This window comes from Oryzias latipes, chromosome 16, assembly GCF_053564925.1.
Source record: "Oryzias latipes strain Hd-rR chromosome 16, Olatipes_Hd-rR_3.1".
Taxonomy (NCBI): Eukaryota; Metazoa; Chordata; class Actinopteri; order Beloniformes; family Adrianichthyidae; genus Oryzias; species Oryzias latipes.
Window position 1 is genome coordinate 35,286,278 of NC_136252.1, and position 23,997 is coordinate 35,310,274.

Here is a 23,997-nt window from a genome sequence, read left to right on the forward strand (position 1 = left end):
TTGTTACTGTCATTGTTCTTATTTATTTTTATAATAACGTTTCGTTTCTGCATTTATCTGACATACACATGTACAACATGAACCACACACAAACATATATGACACGTCACATTTATGGTGAAACAGCAGGTTTATCCCAGAGCACATGGCTTCTTCATAGCTAAGTGTTAATGTTCTTAAAGTTAAAATGTTAACTTTAACAAGTTTTGTCACGACTGAACTAAATCTTTTGAGAAAGGAACTAATACATTCCAAATCTCAATCAGCAAAAAAATGAGATAAAAACACACCAAGAAAACAGTCAACAATTCATAGAAATGAAAACAACAGATTATTGTTACAAACTAGAAAACAGTCAGTCGGGTTTCTGTTCATCCTTTCCTCTGGTTTAAGCTGTGGATTCAGACCTGCTGGTTCCACCTGTGAAGTTGTCCTGAACTCCATCAATCATTTCTTCCTCTGTTTTTCAGTCATTGTCCCTGAAGCAACGACACACATTTGTGCAGCTTTTACCAACTTTCCAAACATTTAAACCACAAAAAAACACCTTCTTCAACTTTCTTTAGTTCTTCTCGTCCTCAGATTATCTCAGAAAGTCTCAGCAGTTGGTCTAATGTTCTTTGATTCCGTGAAATGGCTGTCAGACTCATTCAGCTCGTTTCTTCCCGAACACTGCAGACATGCTCCTGACGATGCCCCTGACGCCGGCTGAGCTCTTCCTGAGCGCTCGAGTCTCCCTCACCAGGTCCACCAGCCGGTGGAATACCAGCAGGACGCTGTGGTACGTCTCTGCGGCCGACACTTCGAAGAAGCAGCAGCCCTGTGTCAGAGCCAGCAACCGGCCCTCCTCGCCGGAGACCCTACGGTGATGCTGCAGGTCTCGCTTGTTTGCCACAATGACGACCGGGCAGGACGCCGGCTTCCTGCTGCGCCGGACGAGCTGCAGCTGCTGCCGAACCGCATCAAAGCTGCCGCGGTCGCAAATGTCATAGACCAGGATCATCCCATCCGCCCACTGAAGCTGCTTTTCGCTGACCCAGCAGCTTTTCTCACCGACCTGAAGAGAAGAAACTGGTTTATATCAGCCAAATAATCAACAAATCACTGATTCTGTCTGCAGAATTCTGTTTCCATACAATCTAAAGTGTATTTTTGGTTTGGAGATTTTACAACAGTTATTCTGATATTTAAAAGACAATTGCAAAGAGGAGTCCACAGAGTTCAAAAAGCAACAGCATTTCACCTCAAATAGCATCATGGTACACAAAAATAGTTACGTGTTGTTTCCATTTAGCACAGCGGGAAAAATTTGTCCCATAAAGGGACAAAAAACGTAGAAGGCCCCAGAATATCACATAAACAAGAACATTCACACTTTTCATGTTAAATATGCACTGTGTGTGTGTGTATGTCAGGTGAGTTTACCTGTGAGTCCCAGATGTTGATGCATATTTCCTGACCGTGGATTCTCTCCATCCGACTGTAAACTGACTCTGCAAACACAGAAACCGATTCAAACATCTGTGGACCACTGATGGACTCCATGTGGGGCCGACAGACGAGGGACTCACCCATGTCTCCGTACTCTCCGATGAATCTCCTGGTGAGGAAACGGACGGTCAGAGCTGCAGAGACACACAAAATGTTCACAATGTGAGTCTCAGAACCAGAATTCTGTTTCATTTTTCTGTTTCATCTAAAACTATACCAAAATGTAAATTGTTTTTGAAATAATTCTTCTTACCAGTCTTGCCAACATTATGTGCTCCCATCAGCAGGATGTTTACTTCCATCCTCTGCTGGTTTCCCTCCATCGCCTCCACACGGCTTTTCTCCTCCACCACCATCAGGACTTACTTCTTGTTTTGCTGCTGTAGATCAACAGTCTGTTGGTCCTGCTCCTTATATACTCCGTGGGGGCGGGGCTTCAGACAGACTGAAGCTCTTGGTTGGTGGAGAGATTTGATCTGAGTGCTGGTGTGTGGATGTGTGTGTTTGTTTATCTGGTTTTGTGGGGACCACATCCAGCTTTGGTCTTCATCACCGAGGACAGTCCGGAGTGGCGGGAACACATTTAATAGCACGATGGAATAACTTTGAATGTCCACGCATGCAAAGATGTCAGGTTTACACAAACATTATGTAACTCAATCAGGACTTTTTAGACTTCAGGGACTTTGCTGATTGTTTAATCATGTTTTTTCGGGAGCCGTTAACTCTACTTCATTGATAAAGTCCTGGTTTGGTTTCCCCCAAATGATCTGGGCCTGAATGTTCACCACCCCCATGCAGCAAGTTGCAGTGTGACACGTGACCTGACGGGATTGTAAGCGCAAAGAGGATTTAGATTTGCAAAAGTCTATTTAATATTTTCTTCGTCTTTAGCACAGATAGTTTTTGCCAGTTTTATGTTTTCAGTACAGAGATGTTGCCTAACTGACGTCAGAGCTTTGGGGAACCAGCATGTTTAGCACTCAGAGCAGATCCGCAGGTACTGTGTCCAAATACAGAACCGAATGATCCCAGCAGACTTTGGCCTCAGAGACAGAACAAAAGACTTTGTTCCATCAGGATCATTGTTGGTCAAAATTACGTCTTAAAATAACTTTTTGTTTTTTATCAAAGTAACAGGATCGATTTACTTTAATGGATCAGATGAGTTTTGTAAAGTCACAATGAGGTAAATGTGAATTTGACAGATTTAGGTCCAAAGGTTTTCCAGGTATGAAGCCATGAATCTGAAATCACTGCCTGTCAAATCAAAGCATTTATAATTAAAGCGTTTAACTTTCTGTTTGAAGCAGCGCAAAAGAAAATGAGAAAAACCTTCACGTTTGCTATGTTTGAAACTCACAGATTGTATTGCACACCCGTCCCAGTGACGCCATGATTATCACTGTATTTCATCAGAGGCTTTTGAATAAAGTCGTTCCAACTGCTGAAGATGACTTTCTGCTTCAAACGGAGAAACTGCCGGATTGGATGTGGAGACGAAGCGGTGCTGCACTGCCCCCTGGTGGTTTAAAGTCTCTGCAGCTCCATCCATCCATGTATCCGTTCATCCATCTATTCACTGATGAATGGATGGATCACCCTGCAGAGATCACCAGATCATGGCGTGGTCTCTGCAGACCCAGATTGACCTCTTTATTCTCTCAAAATGTTACATTTTTTTATGTCAGCCTGTCCTGCTCTCTGTTCATCCTTTGAAATCATTTTTGCTGTTCCGGAATTCATTTGTAAAACATATTTTTGTTGATTTAAAGAACATGAAAACCTTGTAAAGATAGAGTCTGGACATACAGAATTGTGAGGGTTCAGAGGTCACAGAGGGTTCAACCATCCAACATTGATTTTTCTGTGACGGACTGTCAGTCATTCACAGATAAAACACAAACATTTGTCAACTGCAGAAAATCTGTTCCTGTAGATGAAGACAAAAAGACTTTTATAAAAATTGTTGATTTTTGTTGTTGCTTGAAGTTTTTTTTGACACTAAACCCACCTTTGAGTAGAGTTGTGGGCGGGACGGGGTATAAAAAATATAGGACTACAAAACTTTAAAGATGTGACCCTGAATTGTTTCACTAAAACATGGAATCATTTTCCTTTACAGCAAAATCATCTTTTGTTTGGTTTTAATTTAAAAAGTTTCATTTTACAAAATTGCTCAGTTTAAATCTGAATTTAGCTGAAAACCTGTTCTTCAAAACCGAACAAACTCAATTTCAATTGAATATTTTAGAAATGTATCAATATTTATTCAATCATTAATCAAAAATGAAACATTTGGCAGCAGTTGAGATTTCCAGAGGAGTACATAAAGAGAAGCTTTTCTGTCTCCCGTTGCTAACATCGCTTCCATCAGTAGAGAGGAGCTCCGCCTCGTTGGCCAGCTCCTGAGACGGTTTTACTCTTAAACAGCAGAACCGAGTTTGGACCAAATGGATCAAGCAAACAGGAAGTGACTGAGATTCAAACCAGGAAAGCCCCTCAACTTCCTGAATAATAAAAAGGAAGAAGCTCCAGCTAACCTCCAAGCTAAACAGCTCCTGATTGGTCTTCTTCCACTGGAGCACCTCACTAGAAAAAGAGGATGGGACCCGAGTTTGAGCTCTGAGGACACCATGTTTGATGAAGACTGAAGCCACGCTCACGGCGCCCTCAGCGTAGCTTACGGCAGCTCTACGTTTCCATCCCACACAGGAGAAGTTTTATTGTGAATTCTTGAACACAAACTTTGTAAAACCGCGCTTCTGTAACAGACCATTTTTATTCTGTCGCTTCATTTTTCTCTTCAACAAAACAGCAACAAACAACTTTTCTGCTTCTAAACCTAAATCAGTGAAGAAGTTTCTCCTCCCAAACTGGGGAAGTAACAAACATTTTGGTTTCTTTGTGGCTTATATCTCGTAACTTTGACCTTTTGAAGTTTCTAAACTTTCACATTTTTTGCTGCAACTTAACAAAAACCATTTTTCTTTAAAGCCTCTGAAGAACTTTTATGAAGAATTCATGAAAATCCCTCAGTCTTTAGGTTTTGGCTCCAAAGGAACCCCTGAAGGGAATCAGAGATGTTCCACCGGTCCCGATCCAGCAGGACAAACAAACACTAGTTTCACTTCATTTCCCAGAGTGCATTTCTCAGAGCTGCTGCCTTCAGACTGATTTCACTGGGACTGGGTGGGGGGGTCGTCTCCCTGAAGGTCCAGCAGATGTTCTGATAAAAAGAGTCGATGAAAATTGATCTGAAGCAGAAAGAAAAGCTGGATTGATCTGATCTGATCGGGTCGAATCCAGAGTCAGAGGAAAATCCCCCCCCCCCCCCCCCCCCCCCTCATCTAGTCAGTCTTCATCCTTTTTCCTGGAGGAAGCTGCTTCATGTCCAGGAAGTCCCTCAGCCTCCTCCTCACAACCTCCAGTTTGGACCCCCTTCCCGTCCGCTCCCCGTCCCTTCTGACCTTCGGCAGCTCAGAGTCGACTCCTTTAGGACCTGAAGCGGCGCATTTCGGCGAGCTGCTTCCACCAGCAGGTGGCGCCTTTGAGTTTGAAGTTCTCCGGAGCAAAGGAAGAAGTTCTGATCCAAACATCTCCTTCACCTTGTTCTGGAAACTCTCTTGGAGGTCTTTTAAGGCGTCGTTCTGGAAGCAGAATAAAGTTTGATTTTGAGTTGATTTGAAATGGTTTATTTCAAGAATTACACACAAAAACAACACAATCGTCAGTTATACAATCATTCAAAGACGGATCAAACTTAAGATAATGAAACATTAAATTAAATATTGCTTAAAGGGACTGGAAGGAAGGTAGCATATATAATCCACCACTGTTCTACATGATTAATCATTATCTGGAACTTTTATCAGACAGAATTAAGAATCCTTAAGTATCAATAAATCACATGACAAAGATGAATTACTTAGTTATTATGTAAAAAAATAGACATATTTTAGAAATCAACATAGCAAACGCAGATCAGTTATCTAAAATATATGCAGATTATGTTAATAATAAAAATCGTGAATATGATTAAAAAATACTATATTATTAAAATAGACATAACACTGTTTCAAAAATCTTCATAGCAAAAATTAATCAAGTATCAAAGTTAAAAATATTTGCAAATTATGTTTTATTAGGAAAAATGATTAATCAATGTTTGGAGCAAGTGAAGAAATATCATTAGAAATCAATCAATTTAACCATTTTCAATAATTGATTAATCGTTTATTTTATTTTTTATTTTTTGTAATAAGGTAATGCTATGAAGTGAAATAAATAAGGCTCCATAATCTGTCGATTGACCAAGATTGGTATTATTCAGTCTTCTGCTGATTAACAGCCGTTCTTCTGGGTTTAACAGAGTTTATAGTTCTCTTCACTGTTATGTCTGCAGACATTAGATTCAGGTCCATGTCCTTCTTCAGCTGATATCAGCGGCGAGGTCAAGTTGTCTGCAGGTCAGAACTCTGTTGAGAATCAGGGTCTTTCAGACTTTTGGAGAAAGAGATGAATCCAGGCGCCATATTTCTTGAAATTATTTGGCTCTTTGATTTATTACTGCATGTTGTTTCAGACGTCCGTGATCAAGCACTTCTCAAAGTCCTTCATGTTGTTCACAACCAGAACCTTGGACCGGTCCGGTGGACCGAGTGGTTTGACATAAATCCTGCAGCCTTTAACCCAAGTGTTCTCAATCTGCTTACGCTTCCTGAGAAGCCGTGCATGTTTTGAGATTTCAGCATTCCTTCTGGTCAGATGGTCGTTAAGATAAGCAGCAGATCCCTTCAGATTCCTCCTTTGGTTCATCAGAGCTAGCTTGTGTTTTTGATCCAGAAACCTGATGAGGATCGCTGGTTTATCCGTCTCCTTTCTCCTGGGGAGCGGCTTGGAGGTCTCCATGCTATTTAGATCCAGGGAAATCCCTTTAGACGTGAGAAATGATTCCACTTGGTGTTCCAGAGATTCTCCATCGCTCCACGATTTAGAAGAACCGCTAGCAATGGTAGTGCTATTAGCATTCGCAATGCTAACTCCAGCTGCATTTAGCTTTGCCCGAGGTTTGATCGATAATCCAGTGAGAATGACATTATTCATCCTTACTTGTTGTTCCACATCGTCCAGTCTTTTCTCCAGAATGTCGACCCGTTTTCTTTTTGCTCATTTAGAGCTCGGAGTCTTCGGAAGTCTTCCATTAGCTCCAAGAGAGGAGCTAGCTTAGCGGTCACTTGCTCCATAAAAGGATACAACGCAGCTTTGATTTCATCAAGAGTCTTTTTAAGGTCTTTGTGGTCACCTGTCGGTTGGTTTTTCTTAGGGGCCATGGTCAGCTCTCTTTTTTTGGAGAAAATTAACTTTTAAGTCACTTGATGATAGTTGTGTAGCCGCCGTGAGCCACAGGCTGTAACGCGGAACCAGAAACTTGAAAGTCCTAAAATAAAAGTCCTAAAGCAAACGGATGGAAATTCAGACAAGACAAACAGAAATAAAAGCTCGACCCAAACAGCAGGAAGACCCGTGGTTCTGTGGTACCTGTGAGGTTTCCTCCATCAGGGTCCACAGCTCAGAGACCAGGTCTTCTGCCCTCTGGAAACCAGGAAGGCGCTGGCAGGTCAGGCGCTCCGAGATCCGCGTCAGGTCCAACAGAAAACCAGACTGGAATAAAAAGAGGACAATGATGGAAGACGGGTCACATAAGACCCAGGTCCTGATCCGCCCCTCCCTGCTCCATCTCCATCTTGCCCCACCCACTACTGGTCACCTGGATCAGGTGACGCCAGCATCACCTGATCCAGGTGACCAGCTTTCAATCAGGGCCTTTCAAGGACCAGAATAACCCAAGCAAGCCTCATGGGGGCGCTGTGGGTGACGGACACTGGTCTTAATGGTTCGTGGACGGAAGGTCAAAGGTCAGATGATTTGGAGGTGAAACAGAGATGAAGGAAACACAGAAACGGCATACGTGCCGGTGGGCGGAACCGACCTCAGACAGGCGACCGCAGCCCTCCACCAGCAGGTGCAGCACCAGAGTCTCACACTTCTGAAACACAAAAGTTTTCAGCTGACTCACAACATCCCCAACAAAACCTCTGGAGAAGCTCTGCTCCTGGAGAAACTCTGACCCTCTGGTCCAGCAGGCCGAGTCCAGACGTCTGACAGGCGGGTCGGTCTGAGCTGAACGGGTCTGCGGGGTCCGACAGGTCCTGACACAGCGAGCAGGTCAATGCCGACCTGCAGGGTGCAAAGCAGCAGAGAAGGAAACGCATCAGGCAGAAGGGCATTCTGGGTAAAATATTAAAACCGGATTCATAACGTAAAGCTGTGGTTCTGTTGCTTCAAGAGGAAGCAGGTCTTAATCTGGATCAGGAGTTCTTGCAGCATGAAACCCCTTCAATCCTCGTTACAAAGTCCTCCACACCACCAGAGGGCGCTCTGCTCTCCTTGAGAAGAAAACCTGGAAGAGTTTTGTGGCTGCAGAGTTTTGGCTTTTAATTTGAAAAAAGGCCTGAAGTTTATTTAGTTAACAACATCAAAACCTGACAGAACAAAACCGCTCCCTATGCCCCGCCCCCTTGACTTCTGGCCAATGGGAGCAGTGATCGTCACATGCGTGCTTTCGTTTACCAACTCCCACTTGCAAAAGCCTGACCTCAACCTGAACCACGGATCTGAGTACGCAGCAGGATCAGCTGAACAGAACCCAGTTCTGAGACCCTATGAGGTCCAGCATCAGTTTGCCCCGCCCCTCAGGGAGGAGACAAACGCTCCCACCAGGACAGCTTTGATTAGAAGTTAGACAGGAAGGCTGTACCAGATGTCCGGCCTGACCGGAGGAACGTGGCAGTCCCGGTGGTATCCTCGACCGCAGGAGACGCAGATCTTGGAGGCGTCGGAGGCGCCGCAGGTGGAGCAGGAGAGGATCTCCAGGGACAGCGGCTGGGTGAAGTCCGGGTTCTGGTCGTTCAGAGCGCCGTCATCGGTTGAAGAGCTGCCGGTGAAGTCCAGAGACTCAGCAGGAGTCTGAAACCAGAACGGTTGTCGGTTTAACGGCTTCAGGCTCACAGACCTGCAGGAATCCTTCGGTCGGGACGTCTCCACCTGAGAGATCTCCTGCATGTAGATCTCATCTTCGGCGTCTCCGATGATCAGCTGGAACCGAGGAAGAGGACGGTCCGGTCCGGACCAGCTCACAGGAAGTCTGAACAGAGACACTCTGGGCTGCAGCAGCCGGGAGTCCCGGCTCAGCGGAGCTCCTCCCCCTCCCGTTCCTGCCGCCAGCTTCCTGACAGGCGTCCCGTCTGGATCCAGACCTCCACACGGGGCGGAGGTGGGCTCCTCTGTGGCTGGAGGAGGCGCGGGTTTCTCTGGAGGTTCGGGTTCCACAGGGAAGGCGGGGGCGGGCTCAGCCTCCGGTTCTGAAGGTTCGGATGCAGATGAGCCGGGACCCCCCCTGCAAGAACCAGGATGTGGACTCGGCTCTTCCTGGGAGGGGTGGCGGTCTCTGAGACTTGGATGGGGGAGTGGAGGGGTCTTGGGTCTGAGGGGGCTCACAAAAGAACCAGGCTGCAAGCTGGCCCTCTCCCTCTGAAGTGTGTGGGGGGGCTCTTGGTCTTTGAGTGGGATGTGAGGGTAGGGTGGGGTGGGGGCGAGGGCTGACCTGGACGGCGGTGTTGATGGGGGGGGGCTCGGCAGCGATGGAGTAGTCGGCTTGGATGCTGCGAGCCCCCCAGGAGCAAACACCGATGGCTGCTGTTGAGAGGGGGGCTCTGGGGTGACAGCAGGTGTGATGGGGAGGGAGCAGGGGGGCGAGGAGGATGTGGTGAGATTTTTGCTCTGGGGGGCTAAGGAGTGAAAAAGCAGCGTGGAGGCGCCCCCAGAGGACTTTGTCTTTTTGGGGGGGTGTTTCCGAAAGGCAGCGGACCGCCCCCCCTGCGGGTCAGACGACCTTGCTGGCTTCTTCTTGGGGGGGTTGTGGTGTTTTTGTGGCCACTCTAAGAGCCGGCTCAACGCCGCGACCTCTGACCTGCTGATGACGTTGATCCGGACTTTTGAGGCGGCTGCAGGTGAGTACTGTGGGGGGGTAACACCGAGGGTGTCCAGGGAGGTGGGAGGAGGAGCAGGACAATTAACCGATAAGATGGGGGTGGGGTGAATATGCGCAGGAAGAGGAGCAAACGGAGGTGCCAGCTGAGAGGAGCAGACGCTGTCGGCTTGTTTGGCTTTTTTAGGGTCTGGGGGGGCGGGTGGAGGTGTAGGAGGAGCGTCAGCGGTGTGAACAGGGGGAGCATATGTGGAGTGACGCCATGACGACAATGACAGTAAAGAAGGGGCGGAGCTGTGGCTAACCAAAGGAGGTGGAGTCTCAGAGGAGAAGCTGCTGCAGGTTGAGGAGGTGGGAGGAGCAATGCCACTGATGGATGAGGAGGAGTTGGGAGGAGCAATCCTTTTAAAGGAGAAGGTGGGAGGAGCAATCCCATTAAAGAATGAGTAGGAGGTGGGAGGAGCAATGCCACTAAGGGATGAGGAGGTGGGAGGAGCAATGCCATTGAAGGATGAGGAGGAGGGGGGAGGAGCAATGCCACTAAGGGATGAGAAGGTGGGAGGTGTAATGCCGTTGAAGGATAAAGAGGAGGTGGGAGGAGCAATGCCACTAAGGGATGAGGAGGTGGGAGGAGCAATCCCTTTAAAGGAGAAGGTGGGAGGAGCAATCCCATTAAAGAATGAGAAGGAGGTGGGAGGAGCAATGCCACTAAGGGATGAGGAGGTGGGAGGAGCAATACCACTAAGGGATGAGGAGGAGGTGGGAGGAGCAACGCCACTGATGGATGAAGAGGAAGTGGGAGGAGCAATCCCATTAAAGAATGAGAAGGAGGTGGGAGGAGCAATGTCACTGATGGATGAGGAGGAGGTGGGAGGAGCAATCCCATTAAAGAATGAGAAGGAGGTGGGAGGAGCAATGCCACTGATGGATGAGGAGGAGGTGGGAGGAGCAACGCCACTAAGGGATGAGGAGGTGGGAGGAGCAATGCCACTGATGGATGAGGAGGAGGTGGGAGGAGCAACGCCACTAAGGGATGAGGAGGTGGGAGGAGCAACGTCACTGATGGATGAGGAGGAGGTGGGAGGAGCAACACCACTAAGTGAAGAGGAGGTGGGAGGAGCAACTTCATGGAGACATGAGGTATCCTTTTTGGGGGCTTGGTACGCGGAGAAGGGAACCCAGGACACCTCGATCTTTCCTGCGAAGACAAAGTCAGACAAATCTTAAGAAAGGTCTGCTCCTCATCTTCAGGAGGTGAAGATGAGGAGCAGACTATGGCCTGAGGAGCAGCGGTCACAGGAGGAAATTACCGAACTGCAGGATGCTGTCCATGGACTGCTGGTCGCTGATGACCTTCAGACAGGCCATGGTCTTGGGGGGGGCAGAGTCCTGGCTGATGAGGTCCTTCACCTGGGGTTTAATCTGAGGAAGGACAAAGGTCAAAGGTCAGACGGATCTTCTTCTGGTTGGACCCGTCGGAACCCCCCCTCCCCCAAACTGGAGGACAGGTGTGGGCGGAGACTGTCACCTGCGCCATGCAGCCCAGCAGCTCCAGCAGGTCGCTGAGGTTCTGAGCCTGGACGGCGGCGGCCGTCACCGCCATGCAGCTCTGCTGCAGCTGCTTCACCTTCAGCATCCGGCGGCGGATCTTCTGCCGCTCCCAGTCGTGGACCTTCTGTTCAAAGACAGGAGGCGCATGAACAGCAGCCCAGCACCTCCTCTGAGGAGGCCAGGAGGCGCCAGGACCACGTCTGGACCGGAGCTTCTGGTCCAGACGTTCTTCATCACCAGCGTTCTTCACAGACAACCGCGCCCCACACACATGCACACACCCACCTTCACACACACACTCACACACTGTTTCCTCCTGGAGATGGACTCACCTGCACCTCCTGCAGGACCTTCTCCAGCCTCCTGGACAGGAACTCTGCGAGGGCGGAGAAGTTCTTCTGCAGCTTGGTCTTGATGAAGGTCTCATGCTGAGACAGAACCACCAGTCTGGAAGGACAGCAGAACATCAGCGGAGAACCAGCCCGTTCCGTCAGCGGGTCGGTACCGGACATTTGTCCCGCCCCGCCTCACCTCTCCTCCATCTCCACGATGCTCCTCCTGGAGGCCTGCATCTGCTCCTGGAGCGGGTCGATGGAAGAACCCAGCTGCTTCTTCAGACACTCCACCGCTTTGCTGATGAACTCAAAGCTGCAGGAAGAAGCAGAACCGTCGTCAGGCGGAGCGGACCTTCAGGAGCCGGTTCTGCTGCGGCGCACGGACCTGTGGTTCTTGTGGGCCACCAGCTGACAGTCCCTGCAGGTCATCTGGTTGCACCTGAAGCAGAAGAGCTGCAGCGTCTCGGACGGGTGGAGGCTGCAGAACTTGGTGGGAGCGATGGAGCGGACCTCTTAGGACGACAGAGAGGAGGTTAAATGAGGAGGAGGAGGAGTCAGGAGCACCTCAGACCCCCCCCCCCCCCCCCCCCCACCGGAGTGCTGAATCTGACACCTGCTGTCAAGCACGGCGGCGGAGGGCTGATGGTGTGGGCGTGTTTACAACAGAACTAACAAAGAACGAGAGTGATGAAGCTCCTCCCCGTTTGGAGGCAGGTAACCTGTTCTGACGGAAAGACCCCCGTCGGCGGGGGGCGTCAGGGCAGAGGGAGGGGTGGGGGCTCTGACCTGGTGGCGCTTGGTCGAGGAGTTTGTGCCTCCGGGTCACGGTGACCCGCCGATGAGCCGAAACGCAGTCGTGGCACAGAGCCTCATTACAGTCCACGCACCAACACCAGACCGGGGCGCCGCCGCAGCTCCCGCACTGAGGGGGGAGAGACAGACGTGAGGGGACAGAACACCACGGATCTGCTAAACATGGCGGGTTAGCCCCGCCCACAAAAGGATGCTGCAGTTCACACTGATCTATTCTGGAGTCAAACTGGTTCCAGGGTTCTGTTGTTCGGTTCTGGACCTGAGACCAAAACAGGTTCTTGTCTTTCCGACTAAACCAGATCCAGCGTTCACTCTGAGCAAGAATCAGATTCCTGGAGTAATCTGATTCCTTTCAAACAGATGACTGGCATCATCTGATGGAGGCCTTCAGATTAAACCACCAATCTGACTCGGATCAGAACTCTGGGGTTCCTGTGAACCGGTTCTGTGACCTCAGAGCTTCCTCTTTTAGTTTAGTTTATGGTTGAACAGCTTTTCCAGGTCAGAACCAGAACCTGAGATCTGTGCAGACCCAAGCTCACCTTCTGGGCTGGGGAGTCCTCTGCCGGTTCCGTGAGGTCCACAGACGTCATCTTCTGTGTGTGTGAGGGGGGGGGGGGGGGACACTTCAGAACCTCAGTAGCAGAACCTCTGGGTCAGAACTGAACAGCTTCCAGTCTACAGAGAACCAGCACAGACAGAACCACCGCGGCGCAGGACCCGACCGGTCCTGACCCGCTGCTGGCTCGGTTCGGATGGTGGTTTTTGTCCCGAGTAAGGCGGGACATCACAGGCCAGGGTGGGTTCAAGGTTCGGCCCCAAAACAAAAACCCAGATTCTGACCGGACTCACCGCCAGCTGTATCCGTGCCGCCAAACCGGAACCGGAAGGTAAGGTTCTAACATTTAAAGAGTTTGGTACCGAAAACGATAGTTTGGACCTCTCTTGTGGGTCTTATCTGAAGTCCTGATACGCACGCGCAGATCTGTCTTCTTCTTCGTGTCTCTTATCTTTCTTTTCTTTCTTATGTCGGTCCAGCTGGTTGGTGCCGACAGCGCCACCGCCTGGTCTGGAGTGAGATGACACACAGACACAGAGTTTCCATACTGGGATCTGTACATTTAATTCTACATGCTGCGTTTGTTCTGACAGATTCATTTTCTGTACTTCAAGAACCTTAGTTTTTCTCAAAAATAACATAAAATCTGTTCAGACTTCTGCAGAGAATCAGATTATCTTGAGTTTTCCTAAATGTTCTATGAAAACGGCTCTTTAATTATTGATCAAACTGCAATACTTCAGGTTCAAACAAACAAATACATAAATGTTGGTCCAGTTCATCCCCTCCAGGTCGGTTCTGGGTCGGTCCGTCATCTGCAGCAGCTGAAGTTCAGAAGTCTGACAAGATTCTGGACGTTGGGTGGTCAGCAATGTCTGCGCAGACGTTGCAGCAGCGTCTGCGGTGGTGCATCTGCATGTGGAACAGACAATCTTCCTAATGGACCAGATTTCCATGTGAAATGTGTGGATTTGCGTAGAGGAGGCGGCGAGGTGGAACGCTCCTTTATCTGAACCATCAGAACGACCCGATTAATCAAATCATCTGAGGACGACAATTTCATGCAAACCCCCCCAGCGGGGTGGAGGTGGGGGGCAGATATCCCGGTAAAAAGACGGACCCACATGTGAAACCGCACAGGTTCAAGCCCGGCTCAACAGATATCTGCTGACATGCTTTGACCTCGTCAGTGCTGGTTCTGGTGGGTTCTGCTGTGACATCATCATTGCTGGTTCTGCTGGGTTCTGCTTTGAGGCTGTTTGCATGTCCGATGGATTTGAATAAGTCGTTTTCAGTTTTCTGGGTTTGCATCCAAACAAATCTTTGCTGCCTGAAGTCGCCCAGTTCCAGAACCTTTGACTGCTTTAAAAAACGGGGGGGGGGGGTCATGGTCTATAAAACCTGGGCCGCCCTGGTTTCTCCTCACTCGGACCAAACGGATCTCCTCGTTCAGGTGGGTCACGCCTCCTTTGGTATATTTTACTAGATTTCAGATCTTCATCCACTTTCTGAAGAGAAGAAGAGTTTAGGAGAGTCTGACGGAGGGCCGCCATGGTTTTTCAGCTGGAAACAGCTTTTCTTTAGTGAGTGCAGAACCTCAAACATTTGTCCGTTTCTCCATCAGTTCCTCATGTTCTGCACATTTGTGGTTCTGGAACAAAAGCACGCGGGTCGATGGGTGACTCAGCAGTTTCTTCAGCCCACAGGAGGTTCTGAGCTCTGGGTTCTTCTCGGGTCAACAGGGGTCGGTTCAGGAAGATTCCGCTCGGCTTGTTGACCCGCTGCTTTCATGATCCAGGGTGGTGGGCAGTTTCTTCTCACTCCTCCCTTTCAGCACAGCCACCTCCTTCCCGCTCCTCCTGTTTTCCACACCACCCCCCCTCCCATGGGAGTCCCACAGAGGAAGACCTCCTCCTGCTGTGCGGACGCTCGCTTGGGTTTCAGCGTTGTCTCTGCTGCATCTTCTCAGGTCCAAACGTCTTCAGCTCTCCGTCATGGCGGGATCCAGACTGAGCGTCCTGCTGCTGATCTCAGGTCAGTTGCGGTCCAGATCCACCTGCGGCCTCCCTCCTGCGGTCCGGGTTCAGCTTCGTCTCCTCCGTCTCTTTCAGGATGCCTGCAGGTCTGTGACCTCCAGCCTGACCTCCTCGTCAGGCGTTTCCGGTACGTGGGCCTGCAGAAGACCTGGAGCGAAGCCCAGACTTACTGCAGGGAGACGTTCAAAGACCTCGCCACCATCCAGAACCTCAACAACAACACCGAGGCTCAGCAGGCAGGTGGACGCTCCCAGTTCTGGATCGGGCTCTTCAACGGGACCTGGAGGTGGTCCCAGGAGGAGGAGCGGGACAGCAACCCCAGCACCTGGTTCAAGAACTGGAACACCGGTGAGCCTGGGAGCGGGTCGTGCGTGAGCATCAACAAAGCCGGCATGTGGTTCGCCAAAGACTGCAGCGCCCTGAACGCCTTCGTCTGCTTCAGCGGTGAGTCCCCCCCCCCCCATGCGGTTCTGCTCAGATATAGGAGGGAGTTTCAGAGAATCTGTGTCTGAAATGTAGGAGAACTTCCAGCTAGGCTGTGCGGTTCTGGATGTGTGCCGGTCCGGGGAACCTGTCCGGTGTCGATTCTGTTTGCTGATCCTGTGTTCCTGCAGCTGAAACGGGCCAGCACGTCCTGGTGGACCAGCAGAAGAGCTGGTTGGACGCCCAGGCCCACTGCAGGTCGCAGCACACGGACCTGAGCAGCATCAGGAGCCTGGTGGAGAACGCTCAGGTCTCTGCAGTGCTGCCGGCCCAGACCCAGATGAACATCGGATCCCTGTTTGGTAATCTGCTGGGGGGGAGCTTTTCTACTTCTACTTCTACTTCCCCCACGTCTGCCTGGATTGGCCTGCACAGATCGCTGTGGGCGTGGTCAGATGGCAGCGGCGCCGCCTTCAGGCAGTTCGGCTTGGTGCAGTCCAACGGCAGAGACGACTGCGTCTTGATGGACTCCTCGTCATCCACCTGGTTCTGGCGCCCCTGCACCGAGTACCACCCCTTCCTCTGCAACACAGGTGAGCCTCGGGTTCTGATCGGGACCCGGTGCTGCAGGTCTGACCCGGTTTTCCTGTTTGCCCGCAGACGTCAGACCCATGATGATGCGGACGGTGAAGGTCCGGATGAGTTCGGCGTCGGCGGACCTTGGCGATCCTGTGGTGCAGAACTTGGTGTTGGAGCAGGTCAGGTTCTCAGAAAAACGTGTTAGAAAGGAGATCAGGTGATCACCTTCTGACGTAACGATCAGACGCTGGAATCACACCCAAACCCCCAGATCTCCAAATGTTTTTGAAATAAAACTGTTAACTTCAGACTAAAATAGGCAGTGCATGAATTAAAAGCTTCCCTAAAGTCAGGGGTGAGCAGTCAACTCTGTCAACTGTCAACTCTGCTGCCCTCTGGTGGTCAGGATGAGTTCCTGCAGCTTCAACCATCACTGATGATGTGACCCCTCTGTTTCAGCTGAAGAAGAGGATAGAGGATGAAGAAGGGAGGGAGGTGAGGCTGAACTGGAGGATGCAGCCTGATGGACAGGTTTTTCGCCGGGAAGAGGACACAGCGCCCCCTCCTGTCTGCCAGCAGGAAGACGCCTGTGGGACGGTTTAGCATCAGGAAGACCCCACGCTCTGTTTTTGTCACATTTTAGTCAGTTTGCTTCTAAATACTAATAAATTAGGCTGACAGAATTCCTGAAAGATGGTCAAACAAACGAGATCTTCTATGAATCTAGAATTTATTTAATTCTTAGAAAATATATTTACCATATAAATAGGATTTGACTTAACTAGAATGCATTGGAGATGGTTAGAGTGCAGTTCCATGAGTGTCCTGTAGGGGCTCCTCCACATCAGCAGCTTGAAGGAGGCCAGACTGTTGGAAGTCCGTCCCTTTTTTTAATCCTGTTTTGACAAATTCGAGCTGTTTTTACCCCAAACTGCCTCATTTGGAAAAGTTTTATTCTGTAAAGAAATAAATGTTGGAGCAGACATTTCCTAAAGTTTAAGAACAGAAACGCTTTTATGATCTACAGAGCCGTGTCGAATTATTTCACTTCCTTTGGTCTCTGACTAGACAAACGTACCCAAAGCCATTTGAGAGGCCGTGATAATTCTGGATCAATAAATACTTCATCACCGTCACATTTTAAATGAATTTAAGATTCTACATGTTATTAACGTGATCCATTTCAGGCCTTCAAAGCTGGTTTTTGTGTTTGGTTTTGCACTTGATGCACTTTCTGATTAAAAAAACAAAACACCTTAACAATTTTAATAATTTTACCTTTTAATTATATCTAAAAGTGTCTGACGGAAACTTCTGACCATAAATAAAAACATTTCCGATTGGCTGAAAAGCTTTAAGCTGTTTTTAATAAACTGAAGACAAACATCCTTTAAAGTCAGAAAAGCTTCTGAGCTTCACATGTTTTGGAGATTCCAGGAGAACGGTTCCAGATGGAGCTCCGAGAAGAACCTCCATGAATCAATGCAGAGCCCACGCCTCCATTCAAAAGCAGAAACTTTATTCACATAGACACAGACGACGAGGCCGGGATGGAAAACACGTCAGCAACCTTCCCAGAGTAAAAAAGGCAAACGTTAGCAGGAGAACATCGGGTTAACGAGCCGCTCGGATGATGAAGGAACAAACGTTTGAGGTTTCTGTCGTCTGCAGATCCTCCCGTTTTAGTCTAGCATCTTAAAGTTTACCAGACAGAAGAGCAAAAGCGTCCAAACAGTTTATTTACTGCAAAGTGAAGACGTGAATTCTGATCGTAAGCAGTTCTACTCATGAAGATGAAGTTTGTCCTTGTAGTTTTCCTGAAACATGATTTAAAACGGTCTGAAAAGACGTCACTGTGATGCTAAACTTTATTATTGTCGTACAAATAATGATGCAGATTACTGTGTGAAAATGGTTTTATTCATTAAAATCTTTTTATGCTTAAAACGTTTTTCTTGCCTTAAAAGGACGTTTTTCCACTAATCGGACATTGAGATTGTTAAATATTGGGATTTCTTTATGAATGTAAATTTCAATAAAACCACTTTGACCTTTCTGACTGAACTGATTAGATTGTACTTCCTCTTTAAAGTCATTTTTGGCTCCTCCTCCTTCCACCTGCATTTTTGTCTGGAACTAAAATCATTTATGACTGGCTCCCCAAGTAGCACCTCCTGGTGGCCAGGACCGGTTTGGCGTCCAGGACGGGGCGTGGCGAGGCGGGTCACTGCAGCAGGCAGTTGCACTTGGCGCCCTTTTCCTTGTGCATGGTCTTGAAGAGCTCGATGGCCTGGTTGTTGAAGAGCTTCCAGAAGGCGTCGAAGGAGATGTTCTGGCCTTTCTGGACCTCCATCTGCTGCAAGACCTTCGCCATGCCGTCCTCGTTCTCCATCGTCTGCCGACAGGAAGCAGAAAGGCACTCAGATCGCACGCCACTGCTCAGAACCTTTGACCGAACCCGAGAACTGGACCGAGTCCCCCCCCGTTCCAAACAGGAAGTGGCTCAGAGAAGCCAAAATCCCAAAGACTTCTATTGAAAAATAAAACAGCTGATAGTCATTCTATGGATTAGCAGTAACAATCGTAGGTACGGGCAGTACGGGCAGTAGCCCGGGGCGCCAATTCAAAAGGGGTGCCTGTTAAACGCTTGGAGAGGGAAAAAAAGAGTCTTCAACGCAATGCTTTTCTAATATCGCTTATGTTGGGTGTAGTAGAATCTACTTTGTTAAATATTTATATAACAGGTATTTCTGCATTTATGTGTGAAATGGACAAACAAAAAACCATGAGGTCACCGAGGTGAACATTGGTTTAGTCCACGCCCTCAGTGGGGAGGTTTACTGTCAAGCTCCAGAACGCCAGAAATGGACAGAAAAGGTCCAAACCCATCTGAAGAAGAGGAGTCGAGGGATGAAGAACAGGGTTTGTCCTCAGAGATGCACATTTTCTAGTGTGACGACAATGACGTCAAACACTTGACTAAACCTGAATGAGGCGTAAATGTTGCTGCTGACACGGTTAATTATTTTTCTCTACAACTGTAGTTCTGCCTTTACTTGTAACGTTGGCGGTTACCCTCAGACTGTGTGTTTTACTGTACGCCTGAGGAGCCTCAAGTCAGCAGCGTGATTGGACGGGCGGGGTGATGTCAGCAGTACCTTGGCCAGCAAAGGCATTTCCTTGGAGATCATGCTCTTAAACTGGGAGGGGTTCAAGGTGGACCCGCCGTCCGCAGCGCTGTGGAACTTCGTCACCACAGAGTTGATGGCGTTCTCCAGATCCGACAACTGGAAGAGAAAAACCCGGGAAGCGTCTGACGTTAGGATCAACCATCTGAGAATCCCCTGCAGGACGGCGTTTGTCTGGGAGGAACCACGAATAAAAAATGAAAAAAACCTGAAGATTTGGTGGTTTGGAAAAGCTGTGTGTTACTAAACCCTGATCTGAGACTGCAGGCTTGATCAAAAGAGACACAGATCCGAGCATTCTGGGTAAAATAGTCGTAACATATGAAATGATCAGAAGAGCAGCTGCTGGAACCGCAGGCGGTTCGGTCCGAATCACTCCAGACATGGAACAAACGGGCACAGCTACATGTGAACACGCACATTTCCGAGCGCGGTGTGAACGCAACATCAGGTGCAAAATGTACGTCTGAGAACTTCAGCTTCAGCCGTCACGGCGGACTTCTGTAAGTCAGCCTGTTGGGTTTGTGGAGCTGATGAAAGCCCGCTAGCAGGCCGCTCGCAGAAACCCCAACGCCAACGCTGGCTGTGGGAGGGGCCGAGTCTCTGACTGCAGAAGAGCTGCATAGACAGAAAAACAAAACTAGAAGGTTCTTCACATCACGGTCCTCTGACAGAACCGGAAAACTCCTCGTGGTTTTGATAAAACGGATGAACCTGGAAGTGGAAAAAAGAAAAGCTGCTGGACGGCAACGGCAGGGAAGAAAGGGGCGGAGCCTGAAGCTTTAAAGCAAACACAGGCACACGGAGACCAGAACGACGGTTCTGTAGACGCTGGAGTCCAAAGAGACTCTTCGGGTCACTGTGAGCAGAGCCAGAACCCCACGTTTAAAGCTGTGGAACGTTCCTCATGCAGGAGCAGAGACAGTTCTGCAGAACACAGACGGTTCTGCAGAACACAGACGGTTCTGCAGAACACAGACGAAGGTTCTAAAGGAGCAGAGACGGTTCTAAAAGGAGCAGAGAAGGTTCTGCAGAACAGAGACGGTTCTAAAGGAGCAGAGATGGTTCTGCAGAACAGAGACGGTTCTGCAGAACAGAGACAGTTCTGCAGATCAGAGACGGTTCTAAAGGAGCAGAGAAGGTTCTGCAGAACAGAGACGGTTCTAAAGGAGCAGAGATGGTTCTGCAGAACAGAGACGGTTCTAAAGGAGCAGAGATGGTTCTGCAGAACAGAGACGGTTCTAAAGGAGCAGAGATGGTTCTGCAGAACAGAGACGGTTCTAAAGGAGCAGAGATGGTTCTGCAGAACAGAGACGGTTCTGCAGAACAGAGACAGTTCTGCAGATCAGAGACGGTTCTAAAGGAGCAGAGAAGGTTCTGCAGAACAGAGACGGTTCTAAAGGAGCAGAGATGGTTCTGCAGAACAGAGACGGTTCTAAAGGAGCAGAGATGGTTCTGCAGAACAGAGACGGTTCTAAAGGAGCAGAGATGGTTCTGCAGAACAGAGACGGTTCTGCAGAACAGAGACAGTTCTGCAGATCAGAGACGGTTCTAAAGGAGCAGAGAAGGTTCTGCAGAACAGAGACGGTTCTAAAGGAGCAGAGATGGTTCTGCAGAACAGAGACGGTTCTGCAGATCAGAGACGGTTCTAAAGGAGCAGAGAAGGTTCTGCAGAACCAGAGAAGGTTCTAAAGGAGCAGAGACGGTTCTTCAGAACAGAGTCTAATGGAAAGAATCCAGTCTCGTGTTCTGCTCTCTCGGTGTCTCACAGACAGGAGGCCCGCTCAGGTTCTGAAAGAACCACTTCTCCATGAAGGCCTCAGACTTTCACTTCTGCTCTCTGCGTTTAGAAACGGACGCTAAAGTTTAGCTTCTGATGGAGCTGAAGGCGGCGTTGGAGGCGGCGTTGGAGGCGGCGTTCAGGAGACGAGGAATCTGAGACGGCGCTGCGGCGCTGGAATGTCAGGAATGTCAAACTTCCTCATAACTCCTCGTTTGCAATCTGAGCCGCAGCTTCTTGGTTCAACCAGGAAACGGGCAGATTTCCAGAAACAGGAAGTCCCAGCTTGCGTTTGCCTCTTTCTGGTGTCTCTGTGAGCCAATCAGAGGCGACTGCAGGTATTTTATGTGAACGGTTTATGTGTCGGCAGCAGCCCATGAAACCACAGGTTTCAGGTTACAAAGTCTAACGGATTTTCCCATCACTGTGTCTTGCAGGTTGAAAGCCGGGGTCGGTGAACCCCGAGGCCGGGGGAGGCGGCTGTGCGGCGCCTCAGGCTGATGCAGGAACAGCTGGATGACATCAGCCCGCCGCTCTGCTTGTGAAGGAGGGCGGCGGCCAGACAAATCTGCCTGGCGTCCCAGAAAGCACGTTCCTTCTCCGGTTCCCAGATGATCTGGATCTAAAAGGCTGCTTTCTTCGTCCCACCCACCCTAAAACCTTGAGGTTTTTAATTTGTTTGAGTGATTTTGAAAATGAAGGAATGACAGGAAGCAGATCTCATCTGTAGACTGAAGAATTCGTGGTTTTTCAGCTTTGTGTCGCTGCGTTCGTCAACAGACGATCTTCAGACGAGATTAAAAAGGAATTCCAAGATAATCCTTTTGTTTAAACAAAGGAGGCTCAGACTCAGAAGATCTCCTCTGCCACGTTAGTCTGGGTTTTTCTGTGAAAGCCCACCTGAGGGTCTCAGGGGGGAGGAGCTGTAGTCCGGTCAGAATGGGGGGGTGGGAGTGTTGGTCTTTGAAGTTTGGCTAAAGGACCAACCGGGTCTGGAAACAGGATCGTCTGGAGAAGGTTCTGGTTGGATCCTGCTGTTGATCCAAACTCTGCGTGTTCCTTCTGACAGCAACCACAGACGTTTTAATGGTTGACATGGGTTTGACTATTTCCTGGAAACCAGCAGGCTTTAGTCTGAACCACAGTGAGCCCAGCATCCTGACCACGGAGGTTCTTTGAAACCCCAGAAAAGGTTTACGTGAAACGTCTTCCTTCCTGAAACAAGCCAAGAACGTCTCAGTTTGACCTCCAGCTCTAGCTAAGCGACCAGAAGGTTCGAGTCCGGCTGTGGATCAGCAGAAACCGGCCAGCACTGATGCAGACTCTACTGGAAGACTTAGGTCAGAAACAGAATGGGGTTGACCTCTCATCCCTGTCCTCGTTTCCATGGTTACCTGATCATTCCTACAGTATTAATAAAGATACAACATACAAACTTTATTGCTGTGAACAGGAGCCAGTATCCGGTCAGCTCTTATTTTGAAAAATATTTCTGAACGTTCGGAGGCTTTGATCTTTTATTTTTGCTCAAAGAAATAAAGAGAATAAATCTCTGACATTCATCATCAGCACTGATGACGTCAGACCGCGTTTTTAACCAGGACTCCTTCCTTTACCAGAGTTTGTTCCTGAGACACGCAGGAAATCCACGGGGAAAGTGGGTGGGGCTACCTGTGAGGTGAGCGCAGGTAGGGACACGGAAACTCCCGTAGGAGCTTTTACAAAGTCCGGGGTTTGTAACAAACCCAGCTGGACCTTTTGGATCAGGATCTTTAGGAAATCGTATGATTTCCAGGGTCTGCGCGTGCACAAACGCGCGTGGACCCGCTGCGGTATGTGGGGACGTCCCCTCAGACGGTTCTGCGGCCTCACAGAACCGGACCGAGTCTCTGCGGTTCCGTTAAGCTGTAAACAGACATGGAATGTGGAGGCTCCGAAGGCCCGGTTTCTGTCGGAACCAGACTCGGAGTTCTTCGGAACCGATCACAATCACTTTGAAAACTTTTTTTTTTCATGAAGCAACTTTGACCGTGGAGATCAGGAGGGGCGCGCGCGCCTCCCGGACCCACCGCCGCCCCGCAGACGGTCGCCTCTCGGTATTAGATCCCCCGATCGCTTACCTTGCTCTCCATCTGTGCAGGTTCGATCCCCGAGCAGAACCAGACAAAAACGGAACACAAATAGAGCACCGAAACCGGGACTCGGAGAGACGAATCGCTTCCTGCTGAGTCCTCCCACTGCACGCGCGTGCACGCACGCGGCCGTTACCCCTTATCGGCCCCGCCCTGACAGACAGGGGGCTGACCCGTCCGACCGGTTCTCCAGAATCAGCTCTTCTTCAAACTTTCTGGACCTGAAGTCCAGAGCTGCCGCCGTTCCGTCATCAGGGTTCTGCGCAGACACACCTGCGCAGGTGAGACAACTCACTTCCTTTTTTGTTATTGATCAGTTAGACATAAAAAAAAGCCATGTTGAGACCAAATATGGTCATTTCCTAACCCCGCCCCAGACAGCGAGGCATGTCAAAAGCAGAGCCCCCTTCCCCCCACACACAACAAGGCACTCTCTGGTGAAAATGCCTTTATTCTGAAAGGTTTAGCTGCTTCCTGTCAGCTGGAATATCATTGCGGTATTTGCGTGTTGTGGCTTTTCTACAATAATGAAGCTACGGTGGCTGAGAAGTTTCCCCTGTGGATCCATGAAGTTCTAAAGGCGACATCCCATAATTCCTGTAGGACTCGCTGATGCTGGTTTAGCAGGCTTTTTTCTGGTTTTATGCTCAGATGTTTCAACTTTTTCTAAATGTGAAGTTTCTGCTCTGCAGCCAACAGGTCCAGACTAACAAGTCACGAGTCCAAGTCGAGCAGGACGTCTCTAGTTCATGAGGATCTCCTGTTGGAGAACAGAGCAGAATATTTACCATCAAGCAGAATCATCCATGGTGTGGAGGTCCGGGACGGTGTCTCTGGACCTGCAGATTGGGGTGGTGGGGGCTCCCCTCCCAAGTCGAGGAGGAGAAGTAGGTTGGAGTTTTCTTCACGAGTGAGAAAAGGATGGAGCGGGAGATTGACAGGTGGAGAGGTGGTGCAGCTGCTGCTACTGGAGTTCCCAGCAGAACTGGAGGAAGTTTCTGCTTTACTCAGGTTCCTTGATGACCCAGAACCGGAAAAGCAGATGGATGGATGATCAGAA

The 23,997-nt window shown here is 49.3% G+C and overlaps 4 protein-coding genes across 7 annotated transcripts; 1 reads left to right on the top strand and 3 right to left on the bottom strand.

The window, feature by feature from the left end:
• On the bottom strand, positions 1 to 1,987 carry LOC101164589 (ras-like protein family member 11B). The gene is made up of 4 exons (XM_004078427.5): positions 1,745 to 1,987; positions 1,572 to 1,625; positions 1,426 to 1,493; positions 1 to 1,057 (listed from the first exon to the last, which is right to left on the bottom strand). The coding sequence occupies exons 1-4, from the start codon at positions 1,845 to 1,847 to the stop codon at positions 647 to 649; spliced, it is 636 nt and encodes a 211-aa protein (XP_004078475.1). The 5' UTR covers positions 1,848 to 1,987; the 3' UTR covers positions 1 to 646.
• Positions 1,988 to 3,737: 1,750 nt separating this feature from the next.
• On the bottom strand, positions 3,738 to 13,257 carry trim33l (tripartite motif containing 33, like). 4 transcript variants are annotated; one of them, XM_078933659.1, is made up of 14 exons: positions 13,093 to 13,257; positions 12,783 to 12,836; positions 12,214 to 12,349; positions 11,813 to 11,939; positions 11,624 to 11,740; positions 11,425 to 11,539; positions 11,070 to 11,216; positions 10,852 to 10,963; positions 8,599 to 10,739; positions 8,312 to 8,520; positions 7,623 to 7,731; positions 7,484 to 7,540; positions 7,033 to 7,155; positions 3,738 to 5,141 (listed from the first exon to the last, which is right to left on the bottom strand). In XM_078933659.1, the coding sequence occupies exons 2-14, from the start codon at positions 12,831 to 12,833 to the stop codon at positions 4,842 to 4,844; spliced, it is 3,744 nt and encodes a 1,247-aa protein (XP_078789785.1). In that variant the 5' UTR covers positions 12,834 to 12,836; positions 13,093 to 13,257; the 3' UTR covers positions 3,738 to 4,841. The 4 variants fall into 4 exon arrangements, with proteins under 4 accessions (XP_078789785.1, XP_023820245.1, XP_023820249.1 ...); XM_023964477.2 differs by having other exon boundaries at positions 8,312 to 10,739; positions 13,093 to 13,255; XM_023964481.2 differs by lacking the exon at positions 13,093 to 13,257 and having other exon boundaries at positions 8,312 to 8,488; positions 8,567 to 10,739; positions 12,783 to 12,982.
• Positions 13,258 to 14,194: 937 nt separating this feature from the next.
• Positions 14,195 to 16,546, top strand: LOC105356061 (macrophage mannose receptor 1-like). Its single transcript, XM_020710531.3, has 6 exons — positions 14,195 to 14,252; positions 14,769 to 14,833; positions 14,911 to 15,279; positions 15,450 to 15,851; positions 15,919 to 16,016; positions 16,297 to 16,546. The coding sequence occupies exons 2-6, from the start codon at positions 14,794 to 14,796 to the stop codon at positions 16,438 to 16,440; spliced, it is 1,053 nt and encodes a 350-aa protein (XP_020566190.1). The 5' UTR covers positions 14,195 to 14,252; positions 14,769 to 14,793; the 3' UTR covers positions 16,441 to 16,546.
• A 793-nt stretch (positions 16,547 to 17,339) lies between these two features.
• s100v1 (S100 calcium binding protein V1) lies at positions 17,340 to 23,196 on the bottom strand. The gene is made up of 3 exons (XM_004078428.5): positions 22,926 to 23,196; positions 18,996 to 19,124; positions 17,340 to 18,232 (listed from the first exon to the last, which is right to left on the bottom strand). Exons 1-3 carry the CDS (start codon positions 22,935 to 22,937, stop codon positions 18,062 to 18,064), a joined length of 312 nt encoding a protein of 103 aa, XP_004078476.1. The 5' UTR covers positions 22,938 to 23,196; the 3' UTR covers positions 17,340 to 18,061.
• Between the last annotated feature and the right edge of the window lie 801 nt (positions 23,197 to 23,997).

What these genes read in the sequence shown, in the direction of transcription:
- LOC101164589 (XM_004078427.5), bottom strand. Translation starts at nt 1,847, where the DNA reads ATGGTGGTGGAGGAGAAAAGCCGTGTGGAGGCGATGGAGGGAAACCAG. An exon ending in CGGAGAGTACGGAGACATGG is followed by an intron (nt 1,494 to 1,571) that starts GTGAGTCCCTCG and finishes CTGTGTTTGCAG; the next exon opens with AGTCAGTTTACAGTCGGATG. An exon ending in TCAACATCTGGGACTCACAG is followed by an intron (nt 1,058 to 1,425) that starts GTAAACTCACCT and finishes TCTTCTCTTCAG; the next exon opens with GTCGGTGAGAAAAGCTGCTG.
- trim33l (XM_023964477.2), bottom strand. Translation starts at nt 12,833, where the DNA reads ATGACGTCTGTGGACCTCACGGAACCGGCAGAGGACTCCCCAGCCCAG. An exon ending in CCTCGACCAAGCGCCACCAG is followed by an intron (nt 11,940 to 12,213) that starts GTCAGAGCCCCC and finishes TGTCGTCCTAAG; the next exon opens with AGGTCCGCTCCATCGCTCCC. An exon ending in TCGGCCTGCTGGACCAGAGG is followed by an intron (nt 7,541 to 7,622) that starts GTCAGAGTTTCT and finishes TTTGTGTTTCAG; the next exon opens with AAGTGTGAGACTCTGGTGCT.
- LOC105356061 (XM_020710531.3), top strand. Translation starts at nt 14,794, where the DNA reads ATGGCGGGATCCAGACTGAGCGTCCTGCTGCTGATCTCAG. An exon ending in CGTCCTGCTGCTGATCTCAG is followed by an intron (nt 14,834 to 14,910) that starts GTCAGTTGCGGT and finishes CGTCTCTTTCAG; the next exon opens with GATGCCTGCAGGTCTGTGAC. An exon ending in CGCCTTCGTCTGCTTCAGCG is followed by an intron (nt 15,280 to 15,449) that starts GTGAGTCCCCCC and finishes GTGTTCCTGCAG; the next exon opens with CTGAAACGGGCCAGCACGTC.
- s100v1 (XM_004078428.5), bottom strand. An exon ending in AAATGCCTTTGCTGGCCAAG is followed by an intron (nt 18,233 to 18,995) that starts GTACTGCTGACA and finishes TCCTGTCGGCAG; the next exon opens with ACGATGGAGAACGAGGACGG.